This window comes from Erpetoichthys calabaricus, chromosome 2 (assembly GCF_900747795.2).
Source record: "Erpetoichthys calabaricus chromosome 2, fErpCal1.3, whole genome shotgun sequence".
Lineage (NCBI taxonomy): Eukaryota > Metazoa > Chordata > Cladistia > Polypteriformes > Polypteridae > Erpetoichthys > Erpetoichthys calabaricus.
In genome coordinates, this window is record NC_041395.2 from 263,858,186 (window position 1) to 263,874,204 (window position 16,019).

The following is a 16,019-nucleotide window of genomic DNA, read 5'->3' on the forward strand; positions in this document are numbered from 1 at the left end:
TTGTCACATGCACACAATGACCACTCTTTGCAGTAAAGTGTTGTTACTCCTTCAATGCTGCCATTGGCTTTTGGTAGCCTCTCTGACCAGTTTCCTCATTGATCTTCCATTCTAGTGGGACTGCCTGATCCAGGGAGTGTCCAAGTAATACCAAACACTTTCCACTTCTTAATTATAAACTTTAATGTGCTCCTAGGGATTGATAAAGCTTTTGAAATCTTTTTATATCCATCTCCTGACTTGTTCCTGTCCACAACTTTATCCCAGTGATCTTTTGAAAGTGCCTTGCCACCTGTTCTCAACTGTTTTCTTTCACTTGCACTACCAAGCACTGGAATGCTCCAGGTATATCTGGTTTTATGCTGAACTAATGATTAAAGTTGATCACAGGTAGACACCAGTTTACCTTGGTGTGCAATGGTGAAGGTGATTTTATCCTTTCTCAATCACAGTGATTTTTGTTTTTTTATTTAATATTTTTCCAAACTGTTAGTATTTAATCTTTTACTTGGGTGCTATAGGTTGCATCAAGTAAATAAAGCTGACAAAAAGGTTTTTGTGTGTGTTTTCGTTTTAGTCTGTAAAACAACAAAATGTGAATACTTTCAAAGGGGTGATTCTTTTCTATACGCATTGAATAAGAAAAATGTACATAGGTTCATTTGTTTAGATTTTCACATTTAATGTAACAGTCTGACAACATTATATATTTGCTCTTGTCTATTCATTTTTAGACATTTTGGGTAAATGTATAGTTTGGATGTTTGTTTATACCAATATATGATTGTTTTTCTAAAACGGTTCATCAATATAAACTGGGTAAGTGGAGAGAGAAGTAATAGTCTTTGATTTAAATTAGCAGCCAATCTCCTGCTTTAGGTTAAACTTTTTGAAATGGATTAAAATACTTGTTCCTGATCATATTTTGCAGTAGAGATTCAATTTTTACTTAAATAACAAGTTAGAAAAATTTGTACATGGTGTAGCATTCAAACATAATTGACTGTTCTGAAAGTTGGAGCATTTTTAGGTTTTTTTGTTTTGTTTTTGATTACTCCATGAAAGATATGTCTTGCTGTCAGAAGTGGGCTATTGGATGTTTATCCATTCATCCATCCATTTTCCAACCCGCTGAATCCGAACACAGGGTCACGGGGGTCTGCTGGAGCCAATCCCAGCCAACACAGGACACAAGGCAGGAACCAATCCCGGGCAGGGTGCCAACCCACCGCAGGACACACACAAACACACCCACACACCAAGCACACACTAGGGCCAATTTAGAATCGCCAATCCACCTAACCAGCATGTCTTTGGACTGTGGGAGGAAACCGGAGCGCCCGGAGGAAACCCACGCAGACACGGGGAGAACATGCAAACTCCACGCAGGGAGGACCCGGGAAGCGAACCCAGGTCCCCAGGTGTCCCAACTGCGAGGCAGGAGCGCTACCCACTGTGCCACCGTGCCGCCCTATTGGATGTTTAAAAGAGGTAAATATACAAGTTAAGGTGAAGGTAAATTTAAAAGATTAATCTGTGAAAGGTCACACAGAATATTTGTGCTTAGGATAATTTTGTAAATTTGCTACTGCTTTTTAAAGTGGGAGTATTTGAAATTTCAATAATTTGCAAGGCACACTGTTTTCCGGATATTTGAATTTTCCTGACAAATTTCTTTGAAGAATAAATATACAAATTTCATATAAACTGGTCCACTGGGAGACCAGTTGTATGTGGACAGACAGAAGTAGACAGACAGAAGTTTTAACAAGAGACTACTCTTGTTAAAAAATGTGCTTGAACTGACAATTGATGGATTTGCTTTCAAATTCTGAATCCAAATTTGAATAATTAGGTACTTGTCACGTATTTTGCAAATGCATTGCCTTTCCTATCACCAATAGGTAGGTGGTGTGCTTGGGATAAAGTTCATGTCATCCATTGCAGCACTTAATGCTAAATGGTGTGCCCCACACCCCTATACACATCTGCACATTGTGCAATTGTAAATGTTTTTCTGCTAGCTACTTTTGGTCACATTTACTACTCCTTGAGAACATCAGCTCATCCCTTAAACTCATGTTAAAGTCATCCCTGCTGTGTGCTTAATTATGATATTTGAAAAAATGCGGTATATACATCATTCAAAAGTAAAACATTTGTGTGTTTCTGCGAGCAGACTCCTATATTTTTGACAGTTCAGTTGCAGTAACAGTTTTGCACTAAAAGGACATATATTGAAACTCCTTTTTTTCTGTTTTATAGACATTTGCTGTTTTGTCGTGTGACGCTGGGAAAGTCCTTTTTGCAGTTTAGTGCCATGAAAATGGCCCATTCACCTCCTGGCCATCATTCAGTTACTGGCAGGCCCAGTGTTAATGGATTGGCTTTGGCGGAGTATGTTATTTACAGGGGAGAGCAGGTAAAAATAGTGAAATAGTGCCAATTTGTTTTTATGGATCTGATTGGATATTGTTTGTGCAGCATTATGTTCAACTTTGACGTTTCTTTTTCAGGCTTACCCAGAATATATAATCACATATCGGATAATGAAGCCAGAACCTCCAGTGGAGTGATTAAAGAGAGAAGAATTTAAAATGGTGAACATGACAGAGGAACAGACTGTAAATATCCAACTCAAAGTTACCATTCTGACAAGGCTCCCTTACGTGTTGCATGATAAACTTACTTTGGTGGAAAATACTTTTTTTTTTTTTTGTCCAAAAAACTGTTTTCAGTTTCAGCACTTTAATAACTGACATCATTACTTCATCGTAAGATAAAATGTCATGAATGTATATTTACACTAACAGAGAGCCTTTGCACATGAAATTGTTCATTGTTTATAATTAAATAAATTGCATCAGTTTCTAACAGTAATAATGCAGGATCTCTTTATTTGTAAAAAAAAAAAAAAAAAAAAAAAAAAAAAAGTTGTAAATAATACTTTGTACTAGCATGATAATTTATTTACTTGCTTTTTATATGATTTCTTGTTATTTTGGAAGACAATTTGTTTTTGTGTAGAAAAAAAAATGTAATTAATACATGCTTTGTTGAACCAAAACTCTGAAAACACAGCAGCTCAATCACTCACCAATGCTTTAACTGCTTCACAGAACTGTGGTCATCCCCTGGGCATGTCGCTGTTATGTTGTCTTTATGTATGAGGAATTCGGAGTCAGAATTTTGACAGCTGGTTCCACTGTCAAAAGCAGTGCTTGATAGGCAATGTTTTGTAACGGTCTATGACTGAACAGGATTTATATGCACATTTTTGGAGTATAATTTTTTAGTGTCCATTCTTCTGTAAATTTTTTATTTTTCTGAAGAAAATGTCTAACACTATAAACTTAAAGAAACTGGTAAAAGCCCAAGTAGACGCCCCACTGATGTTTCAAATACATCTTATAAACATGTTTTATTAACTTTTCTCTTTACAAATTGGAAAAAATAGTTATATTCATTTGATTGGTGGTGGGATGGATGTAATTTTTTTTGTTTGTTTTTTTTTTTTATAAATAGCACTGTTTTGTATAGAAAGTCATTTGAAGCTAAAGTTATGTGATAGTTTAGCATGGTGATTTTTGTTTTTATGCACCACTTTAACATCAGTTATGATTGATATGCATGATTTTCATTTCTCGTGCACTTTTTTAAACTGGTTGTCAAATTTTTTACATTGTTTGGTCTTAACAGTGTTTGTGATGTTAGACTTTTCATGCTGGCTTTGTGAGGACAAGGTATAACATTCCATTCACATACCGTGGTTAAATAAATTGTACCAATTCTTGAGCTTGGCTACTGGTGTGTAATTTATTTGTCAGTTTTATAGTGGCAAAGAATTTCTCGGAAATTTAAGTCACAGACATACAGTTTACTTTGTTTAAGACCATCTTAAATCAAATTGTAGCGGCTGTGATTTATTTACCTATAAAATATTTAAATGTTTTTAATTTAAAAATGAGCAAAATTTTTTTTAATGCACTTTGTTAGAAATCTTATTTTTTAACCAGCAGGTGGCACAATAAGAAAAGTTTTATGGGTCTCATTGAAAACATTGACAGCTTATTTGAATCTTTGTAAATGTAACAAAGTTCTCCAGCTCACTCGGTCTAGTTCAGGGTTATGGGTGTTAGGAGAGGTAGATGGTATGTAGTGGTAATCTGTTTAAATACACAGTACAATTATGTAGGGATCATGATTCCCTAGGTGAATGGAGTCAGCGTAGTAGAACCAGATATAAAGAAGCCATAAACAGATGTTGAAACAATAGTCAACTAACATGCAGGTCTTTAGAATATTAGTTAAAAAGTAAATTCTTAAAAGCCATACAGGCACTCCACACAGACATGCTGCAAACTGAACTCTGTTCCCTGATAAAGCAGTACTCTTTATGAGACTCTAAATGGCAGTTAATCCATCTATTTTCAATATCAGCTTATTAGATGATTAGTTTGTAAGGAGCCATAGCCTGTACTATAGCATCAGGCACAAGGCAGGGACCAGCCCTAAACAGAGTGCCTTTTTTGATGTGATCTGTTTTCACGTACACATTTACTTCAACTGGGCCAGTTATTTTTCTTTTAATTAAAAGTTTTTTTTTTATCCATTCAGAAGCCCAAATGCTGTAATAAAAGCAAAATAAAAATTAATTCTGGTATAAAGTAAAATATATAACAGGATAACTAAAGTAGCAAGTTTAAAAAAAAAAAAAAAAACAGCCTGCAGTTTTCCCAACATGTTGCCAGATAAACTTAAACAAATATATTCTACAACACAAAGCTTGCAACATTTACAGAAGTTGGAATAGCGGAGTATAAACTATTTAAACTATTAATAGTTACAACCAGAATGAAAGTTTTACAAAGCAACTACGGCTGTTGCAAAAACAATAATTTTATAAGCATGATCTCAACTGGTGAACTATTGTACGATTCTGATACCTACAGGCAGTACAATTCCACAGCAGAGCAACTTCTCCAGGAGACTCCCAGCCACCTGTATTCCTCGGTTATAATTATGGTATGTCTGGTTTTCCTACAACATCCCAAAAATTTGTGTCAGGCTGACTGGCATTTCTAGACATTGTCAGGGTGTGTGTTTGTGTGAGTAGGTCACTTGTTGCCATAACCCTGTACTTCCAAGGTATGTCCCAGTCTCTCACTCTCTTGAATTGGATCAAGTTGATTTGAGGATGTTAGGTTAAGCTTTAGTGGTGATCAAAAAAAATATTAATCATGTTTTCTTGGGAGAAATTAAATATTGCGGATTCAAACTCAACACAATTCTGTGGTGACCAGTTCTGGACAGCTGCAAACAATGTGAAAACTTCCATGGAAGTTTGTCATGTAACACATGTCGCATAATCCTCATGTCCTTAAGATGAAGATTTGTCTGTCTCCCTCTTTCATTGGTCAAGAATCAATTCAAACTTGTCCCTATTGACATTCAACACAGAGTTTTCAGGGAGTGTTAATAATCTTTTAGCCATAAATGCACACATTTTGCATGTTTTGACTATACAAATGGATAGAGGACATGTGGAATATGCAACACGAGTTACGTGAGAATTTTTTTTTTCTTCTTCAGTGGATTTTTTTCACATCATTTGCTGCCCAGGAGTGGCCACTGCAGGGTTTGATTGAGTTTGAGTCTTCAATATATAATTTATCCATGAAAACATGAGATTACATTTTTTTCTTGACCACCACTACAAACAACATGGGGTAAGTAAATTATTTTTAAAAAATCATTTTGGGTTTGAAGTATTCCTTTAAACTGAATTGTGAAAACAGGACTTTTCATCATTTAGCTATAAAATATGCCAGTTAATAAAACACAACCTGTGAAAATGTAAAAAAAATAGACTCTGCCATGGCCCTAGTAGCCCAAATAATCTTTATAAATAATAATTATAAATTAAACTTTGTGATTAATACCTCCAATTTATTATTATTATTTTTTTGGTAATTCATTTTGGGTTAACAGTTCTACATAGATCACTTCCTTTTCCTTGTACTGTATTCTGCGTCAAAGTTTACTTACAGACTTTTTCCCCCGGTGTTAAGAGTCGCTGCGACACTGACCTCTGTTCTCCTTGATGGCTAACTTGATGTCAGTATCTCCTGTTTAATATAATAGAATAATTACAAACAATTCAGAATCTGTTATAATCTAATTATCATTTTAATGAAAGTGATTATTCTTCAATGTAGCTCTCACTTAGAACAAAAAGCTAACTGACTGACCTGATTAGGACTGTAGACCCCTGTACTAATTTAACTTCCTTCACACTCCTTTAAGGTTAAAAATCTGTTGATTGCTATTTAGGCAAATTTCCCTGTTTCCCTTTAAAGATTGGCATTTCTTATACAAATCTAGGCAGAAAGTATTATTGTAGTCTTTGCTTGAAGGTAGAGATACTGACGGTTTGTTAAAATAAAACAAAAAACAAACTATTGTTATGTCTAAATTAATGTTTAAAGGATGCATTTAGTAATTTTTCCAGTCAATTATGTTTTTTCCCAGTTATGCCAAATTGGAATTTTATTGATCTGTTTTCAAGTAAATTAGCAAATACTCAGACCTCCAGTCCTTAAAGCTTGTTCAAGCACTACCCTTTCCTTCTTATTGTCATGGAGTTCTTCTGATAATTGTTCTTTAAATTCATGCCATGCACTCTGTAATGTGGAGGTTATCTTGCAAGTGTTAGCAAGATGCTCAGTGGCTGTACTTTCAGGCTCACTGCTTGCTTTCATATGTGCGGCAGTGTCTAGCGTTCTCATTGTTTTATTGGTTGTCATCAATTAAATGACTCCTGCTTCTGGCTCAACATTCAGTGGAGACCACAGATTTGTTTTCATAGCCTAATGTTATGTATATATATATAACTTTGCTTTGCAGAGTGTATGACTTTCCATTGCAATGTAAACATCCAGTCTGCATGTTTGACTAGCTTGTGTAATGTGCTTCACTCTCAGCAGATGTGGCCACTGTTATTTTTTTTGTCATCTATGGTTCCATGCCCATGCCGCCTTTTGCAATGAAAAGGAACCAAAGAATGATTTCTCTACCAGGGTAGCCCAAACCTTCCATTTTTGCTACAGGATCGCACGTTGCATCATAGGTTCCCGATCAAGGTTCAAGGGCCAGTGATTCACAAGTTTTTGGGTTGTAGACAGGCAACCCATAATTTATAATATAGTAAAATAAAATAACAGGAGCGCTTAGTTGTGTCTGAAGCTTTTAAGCGACACATGGCACATTGTAGTTGGATTTATCATTAAAATGAAAGCTTATTTTTTCTAAATCTTGAGAAAAACCTTTTCCCTATGTGCTTGAATCACTTTCAGAAAAACAATGAGCCACAAGAAACAATGGCAATGAGGAGAAGAGCACAGTTGCCATTCTTTTAGAATGGCAGAACTTCACAAAAGGTTTTTAAAACCTCCAAAGAAGAGACAGACGCACTTTGTTACAATATGTGTGCAACCCCAAGACCTGTGTCAATACACAAGAATACTGTACTATTGACTTGAATTTGGATGTTTTTGGTATTTTTTAAGATTTTTGTTTTCACTTTTTGATTTGTGCCTCATAGTTGCTATTTTAAACCGCAAGAACAGTCAGAGTATTTTTTTTTAATTTATAAAAGATGCTTTGCCTTAAAACTCAATTTCTCTTCACAATTAAAATATGCCATGATTGGAAAAAAATAACTGATTTGAAAAATACCAAATGTTCAGTTGCCTGATATTACCAGTAACACCAAATTTAAAAAGTTAATAGGCATCTCTAATTGGCAGGTATGATGGAGTGTTCCTGGCTACAAGCTGGCATCCTGTATGTCTTTTGTGCAGTGCTGCTTCAATAGGGTAAATCTCCGTGTTTACACTGCCCTCCAATTTGGTTTAAACTGCCACCTGAATTATATGCGTGTTTCTCCTGCCCTTCTTTTTTCTATTGACTAGTTTGCAATGACACTTCTAGTAATTTCTTGAGAAATCAATTTGTACTCTCTCCAGTGGTGGGTCCTGCCTTCTCCCTGATGCTGACAGGATATTTTCTAGAGCCCTAAGATTAATATTGAAAATTGAGTGACTTTTAGCATTGTGCAATTCTTCTTGTTTGCTTTTTGAGAAAAATAAACTGGCCAACCATACATTTTGTATGTTACGATTATTTGCGTTCATAAGCCACAAACATACCATGTATTTGTCAACCATATTTTTAATATGTGCCTGTGTTCATGAAGAGAGGAGTGTTGAACAAACTCCTTAAGGATACTGATAAAACATAGCAGACCGATGATTACACAAATGAAAAAATTGTGATGTGTAAGGACTGGGACCTCATGTAGAAAACCTTCTCACAAAAGCAATGGGATTTATAAAACTGAACTTTAGCCACATGCCTTGCCAAGTCCCTCTCAAATCAACTGAAAACTATTTGTTTATATACTTTCCATCACCTCCAGTCAGTAATAATGTATGGCTTAAAACACCCTTTTTAATATTCATGATGCAACCACCGTTTACGTTTGGCCGTTTTGCTGAGTAACATCATTACTACAAATCGTGGGAGAACACTGAAATGAAATTTTAGTGAATGTGAACATTGAGGTAATTGGTGACTGCAATGGAGAACTGCAAAAACATTCTTTTTGATGTTCACTCTGCAGGAGTCACAAATAAAAGAAAAAAAAAAGCGGGTGACAGAAGCAGAATGGATGTGCCATCATGCAGTGGCCAAATAGCCGCCAGTACACAACATGAATTGATGCAGGCAATAGGTGTTGAACTGTGAGATATTGAGAACATTCTTATTAAACTTTAAAAAAAAAAAAATAATAATAATAATAATTTTGCCCAGTAAATGTCAGTGTTGCAATTCACAAGCCTCTCTTTATATTCAACATGCTACATCCAGACATGTTTGAATTGCCATTTCATTGATGTCCTGACCAACAGGGTTGTGGGTTCATCCATGTGCTCATCTTGGCCTTTCTTACATGCCAGAGACATTCCATGTTTCTGCAATATGTTGTGCAATACTGCAACATACCTTTATGATGCAGCAAACCTTTGTGGGGCTGTACAAGTCTAAACACTGCCATCTATCTTTTAATGAACCAGCGGTCCATTCTGTCACCAGTTGTGTGCCAGAAAGCCTATATCCTCTTCTCTTGTGGTGTACTCACTGTCAGCTGAATTTAAGATTACAGTATACAAGTTTTCTGTAATGTACTAAACTTAATTGCAGTCCTTTCAATTAGGCTTACCAAGAAGCAACCAACACACACATCCCGATCCTGAAGCCTGTTTTACACACTACCATTTGATAAAATGAAGGAATCCTGGGTTGAGCTAGTCCACCTCCCAAAATCATTAGTCAGCACACTTGAGCATCACATTTTAGTTACAGTATATATGAATTAAATGAAAGTACTTTCTGTTTACAAAATCAGACTCATTCTGTGATGGTGCCTTTATCACAATGTGTGCAGGCAATTGTGCCAATTACAGTAGACAAATAAGCAGTCATTGCAAATTGCCTTTTGATCTCGGCTTGCTTACCCTGACCATAAGGAAACTGGACGTCCCTGGGAAGCATCTTAATCATACCATTCCATACCGATGGCATGACATGGCTCAGGGATGACTGTAAGATTCCTGTCCGGTCGACTTCTTCATGTTGAAAGGCACCCATTCCCAAATATGTTAAGGCTGTTAAAACCTATAGTGGAACAGGCATGGTGTGATTTCTGCGTGAATGTCTCCGTAATGTAGCCTCCAGTTAACCTCACAACTTCAGGGTGACGGGACTCAGCTTAACTGTCCATCAGTTTCACGTGCCAAAAGATTTTGTTGCGATCCCTGAAAACTCACTCCTTACATAGCCTGCCATTGGCGATATCCTCCAGAAGAGCTAATATTGCCATTGCCAGTTATTTCGTACAACATACAGCACACCCTTTGCTTATAGAAAATAGCAATCGATACTAAGTGTATACATTTGATGTTATTACTGATGTTCAAGACAGCTGTACTCTGAGAACATGTTGGTTAATTTTGCTATAATTATTTCACGAACACTAGAATTGGACTAACACAGCATTGAAATGAGCAATGAAATGAGATTTTCTGTTCACTTCATTGTCCTGCCACCTGGAGTCACTAAAATGCCAGTAATAAGAAGTATATGTAAGACTTACAGATGGTTGAAATTTGCAGTAACAATAAGCCAAACCTTTACACCAAGTTTATGAATTATAAATCTCGACTTTTGTGTAAGAAATAGCTTGCACTCATTTCCAAGCATAAGCAAATTTTATACATAGATAAAACTTTATTTGTCCCTGGGGGAAATTTGGCAAAATTTGGGGCATGGGGCATGAGGCACTGGAGCTGAAATTAGACCCCTCTGGCATTGCTTTGTTTTTTTGATACTTCCGTTTGTGGTCTCACCATAGCTTTGTGTCACTTAAGCATGGCCTGTAGGTGTGAACATCACAGCTTCATGTCTTATGTACAATATATGTTCCTGGTTCTTGTGGTTCCTTTTCAGAATTCAGTGTTATAAAGTTGCATTGACTATAAATTCTGTCTTAAATAACAATTTTAACTAAACTGTTTTGAATTGTGATGTTCTGTTTCAGTTTTTCAGGTTAGGAAGAGAGATGTTTCCAAGTAAGGCAGTTGCACTCACTAATCATGGTGTCCAAGAATGGCAGTGTATTCCCTGTTGATTAGCAAATGCAGGTAAGTAATTTTATTGTACCCTATACACATAACAACATTTACCCTATGGACCTGTCTAGACTTTTATTTAGTCAAATGATCCTGCAGTGGTAGGTGCTTGTGTTTCTCATGTCACTGTACTTTTGGTTTACATTCAGTCCCTTACTTGCTTTTTCCCATAATGCTTATGTAAGTGATCCATTTAAAGGCATACATTCCCATCAAATGGGCAAAGGCTTAAATAAGAATGGGTCATCTCCTTTACCATGCCATTTCTGTTTACCTAAATTCTGCTCTTCTCACGCTGCTCAAGGAGATAAAGTACAGTTATAGGGATATCATAAATAGTAGCAGTGCATGTACACACTACATTCAAATGGTTACTTAAGCTCTTTGGAATTAATACTGGGTGTGACTCTGGCTCAGAATTCTATGTAAATATGGTTAAGCCTGAGTCAGACTTGGAGTGATGTGTAATAATCTGCTTTACAATGTTAGGCCTGTATAAGACTCCGAACAGTATTCTGCTGCCATCTAGTGGATGAAATAACATCATGCTGCCATTAATCTTGAATATTTCCATTCATTCTGCCAGTGATAACTCTGTGGCAACTCATCAGTATTAATGAGTGGGGTGAAGCCTTCAACCAAAAACACACTGACAAATGAAAACCCATAAAGCCAGTTTTAGAACAACCTGAAACTGAACCATTGCTCGAATAAAACGATAGTGATGACACTGTAAACTGGTCATCTGATGTTGACACAGACAGTGGATGACCAAGCCACCATGATATTTCTGGCGAAATTCGTTCACCTGATGGTTCAAAATGATGTGACAGTAGCTATGTCGCAAAAAAGACAAAGTGATTGCGATCAAGTGTAAGGACAAGAAAGATGTTAGTCCCCTAAGTATTCATCACAATGCAGCAACTGTCAATGTTTATTAGGGGAAACGTGCAAGTCACTAAGCCTTGTGTCGTGGTAGCCTACAGAAAAAATAAGTTCTCAAAGAAACACGCTTTATCTGTCCTATAGTGGGGTGTTGAACTATGCGTTGTTGGCCGTTTCAAAACATATCACAAGAAGGTCGTATGCTAAATCTACATCAGTACAGCTGTGGACACTAGACATACCTTTCCTACTGTATTGATGCTGATGTTTTGGTATTTACATTTTTCTGTTACACTTAACATTTTTTCTTGTTAAAAAAATTCAGTTTTTTTTTTAAACCATTTTTCTGGAGGTAAACATAATGCTAAGGAGGCTTCATGTCTGAGTAACATGCCACACTGTCTAGCACCACAGTAAACAAGAATGTATTAAAATACTTAGTGTCATGTTTATTAATAGAAAACAGATCAGCCTCTCTAATGTACTCCTTTCCCTGTTTTCACTCCTTCAGTTGTGCTTCCAGTTCCTGAAACCCTGTGGTGAGAAAACTCTGCTGAAGAAAAAACCCTGTATACAGTAGCTAGCGCGGTTTTACATGGTGGTTGTGTTTGTAAATATGTTTTACGTTTGCCATCATTCAGCTATTAATTTTAGAAATCCTAAAAAAACAAAATACTATCTGAGCTTAATAGAATTTATTTATATTGTCACGCAGGCAGTTAGAAGGTCACCCTCAGGGTTCCACCCAAGACCAAGTGGGGGCGTTGTTGCTGACTGTATTGTCTTCCTTTTCCTCCATAGTACTGAGAAACCGCCCAGTGAGGGCAACTGACCCCTCCCCTTCCTGTCCTTGGGCCTGGGAAGGAGGCATCACTTGACAACCGAGCTTCCAGAGAGAAGGAGCTCCTGTATAAGCTAGACGAAATGTTTAGAATTTGTCAGCCCCACGTTATTTGGTGGCTATTACTTTGTTCTGTTTTGTTTTTGCTTTCCTTTAAAGTAAAATGGGAATGCCGAGTTGATGCCCCAAAATATATATCTTTCAATGGTATGATCTGGGGACCTGGGTTCACTTCCAGGGTCCCCCCTGCATGGAGTTTGCATGTTCTCCCCGTGTCTGCGTGGGTTTCCTCCGGGTACTTTGGTTTCCTCCCACAGTCCAAAGACATGCAGGTTAGGTGGATTGGCGATTCTAAATTGGCCCTAGTGTGTGCTTGGTGTGTGGGTGTGTTTGTGTGTGTCCTGCGGTGGGTTGGCACCCTGCCCGGGATTGGTTCCTGCCTTGTGTCCTGTGTTGGCTGGGATTGGCTCCAGCAGACCCCTGTGACCCTGTGTTCGGATTCAGCGGGTTGGAAAATGGATGGATGGATAGTAAAAACAGACATTTTTAGGCTGAAATATTAAAAGTAATTTTGAGAAGGAGACACCATTCTGTCAGTTTAGTCTTCATTGGTGTGTAAGGAGAGTTCAATCAAAACTTGAAAATAACCTTGGATTAAGAGACTTGCTCATAAGCCATCATCTTTATAGGGTCTGAGTTGGCTGCTCTTACTTGTTGGCCTTTAAATTAAAAAAGGGAGTAGTGAGATTCAGCCTGTGTCCCTAAATAATTAATGGTTCACGATAGCATTTTGACCGTTAAGACCAGGTTTCATACTCTATTATAGAATCACCATATGTGCATGTTGCTACTGACAATACCCAGAAGGATTTCCTCATTTCTCTAATCATTCAGCCATTCAAAACATATTTTTTCCCCTGATCTAGAAATAGCTGTAGACTTAATTAAAATCTACTGTCTTTGGAGCAGTGTTTGGGGGTGGTAAATGGAGAGATGTTAAGTTCAAAATGACAGCATTGACTATTATCGGAGATGACCTCACAGCACCTTCGGGATTAATTGCCATGAAAGAGAGCACTATGGAGATGTCGCCTTCTGCATTTTCTCTTAATGGTGTGCCTGTTCATTAGCTGATTTTTAACATTTTAATTCTGCTGCTCAGTGTTATCATCACTGGCTTGACAATGATTATGCATTTTATATTCCTTTCCAGATGTTCAGAATTTCTGTTTACACTAATCCAATTTTACCCTGGTCCTTGAGCACACTAAAATGAGTTTTCATGGATTAAACATATTATGTTTGAGGAGGAGTTTCGGGGGAAAAAAAACAGCAAAATCCCCAAAAACAGCTCTCTCTTTGACAGGCAAACTGCCAATATAGGTAAAGTAGGGTTAACAACAAGAAAAATTAAGTCATTTCAATAATTGGTCAAACTCTGTTATACTGTATAGCACTTTTCATAGCACCCGTAATCAGAGTCATTTTCCACATTTCCTGGTGAGGATCACAGGAGCTCCATGTTGCGCTGGGCTGATCAGTGTCCTCTGTCTCTGTCAATTTGCGCCAGCTCCTCCTGAGGAACTCCTAGCCACTCAAGGCCATTTCAGTGTGTCCTGGCTTTGCCCCTCAGTCTTCTCATGCTCAACCCACCTTAGCTGGGATTGGTGTTCATCAACAAGCACCTGGTAGCCTGGTGACCTAGTCAGGGTCAGTCGGATAATGCCTGAAGTTGCCATGTGGGCTGAACATCCACAAGGTTGAAGTGTGAGGGCCAGGTATGATGACAGCCAGGTAATAGGCAGCAGTCAGATGCTTCTAGGTTAATGAGATACAGGGCACAGCATGATGAAGTGGTTTACAGGACACATAACATAAATTGGTTTGTCCCATTTATGTTACTGACAGTTGTGGGTTCAAAAGCAGTAGGGAGTGTGGGGCCAACCCACACCATCACAGAAAGTAGCCACATAAAACACAAGATCATTGAATATATGATAAAATATGAGGAAACAATGACCGTAGAAGAAAATAGAAGAAAGGGACCTCCTGATTTGGTGGGGTTTCACTGAGCATATCTGCGGTACAGCTAATCTGAGTAACCAGCATTCACATGCTCAGCCCACATAAAACATTTTGAAATTGTATACAGTATGTTACTGTAGCAGGAGTGGTGCCACCACTTCGTAGACCAGGGAAATTAGGAGGGGGGTCACTAGACTGAGAAGTGATTAGCACTGCTGACATGTAACTTCAGAGTGCCGGGCTCCCTTCACAGTCTGGGCAGAGTGCTCATGTTCTCAATGTGGTTGTGGATATTCATTTTACACCTTAAAAATGTGTCTGTCAGTTTAATTGGCTTTCTGAGGGCACGATGGCAAATCCAGCGTTAGTTCCTGATATATAGTTGGCAGTTCCTGATATGCAGTTGGCTGTGATTCCCATGACCTTGATTCTCTGTGTTTAAAAATGGATGGGTGGTCACAAGATCTTTGTTAATGTAAAGCCAGCAATTTCATACTCGGCCAAGGCATGTTATTAAAGGAATGGAATGTAAGCAGAAAGTCAAAAAACAAAATAATAAGCACCCTCCCTGGAAGAACTCTCGACCCACCATTAAATCCTTCTAAGCTTTTCTTCAAAATGAAGAGAAAATGAAAGTTCTGTATTTGGTTTTGATTTATGATGTTTTGCACTAATTAATGTACTGTATCATTATCAAAGACAGTAGGAGGTTTAAACATATGCTCAACACACTGTATATACCTGTCATTCTTCAATTTCTAACCCACTTAGTCCTGAACAGGGTTTGAATTTAAAGCACATTAATACTGTTTCATTGTCCCTTTATTAAAATGTATTGAAATGTTTTTTTTATGTAAAATAAGTAATTTGCAATTGTGAATTTTTGTGGGTTTTTCCATTAGCAGATATTTTCAGTGCAAGTTGCAACATACAGACAAAATTATGTCTGTACATAAAATTATATATGTTGTTCATAGCCCAAGGACTTGTTTTATATTTGTTAAGGATGTATTTAAAAACATTTTAAATGTTTAGCTGATTTAAAAATGAAAATCATTTAATCCCCCCTCCCTCACTTACCACAAAGTGGTTTAGAGAAAAACTCATTTCAATGTAGCTTCATTGTCAAATTGCAATATTGATAGCATGAATCAAAACTGCACATCTGATTTAAGTATTATAACTAGCAGAGAGACCTCTGACAGGCCAGGTAAACTGCAATGTGGAAGCCTTCCATGTCAGTCCAGCAGACTCTGAGGGCAAACGCAATGAGAAAGAACTTGTGAATACAGCAAGTGCTCAGGCACGAGCACCTTGTGTAATGCAGGCAAGGAAGCAATGGCAGCAAGCACTGTTTGTCACACATTACATTTTATAACAAGGAACTATATAACATACATATTTAATAAAGTAACTATTTTTAAAAGTAATATTCCCCAACCCTGATGACAGTGCATACAACAAGGCATACAGTACCTGGAATGATATCCTCAGTGCAAGAAACCATAAAAATATAA

General features: G+C 37.3%; 1 protein-coding gene across 3 annotated transcripts in view; it reads left to right on the forward strand.

Moving 5' to 3' along the window:
* LOC114647008 (poly [ADP-ribose] polymerase tankyrase-2) overlaps positions 1 to 3,795 on the forward strand; it is a 92,224-nt gene extending 88,429 nt beyond the window's left edge. For all 3 annotated transcript variants that reach the window (XM_028795465.2, XM_028795467.2, XM_051923090.1), the window contains 2 exons: positions 2,266 to 2,422; positions 2,517 to 3,795. In XM_028795465.2, coding sequence (XP_028651298.1) covers positions 2,266 to 2,422; positions 2,517 to 2,576 — 217 coding nt within the window. In that variant the 3' untranslated portion in view covers positions 2,577 to 3,795. The remainder of the gene's footprint in view (positions 1 to 2,265; positions 2,423 to 2,516) is intronic.
* Positions 3,796 to 16,019: the final 12,224 nt, after the last annotated feature.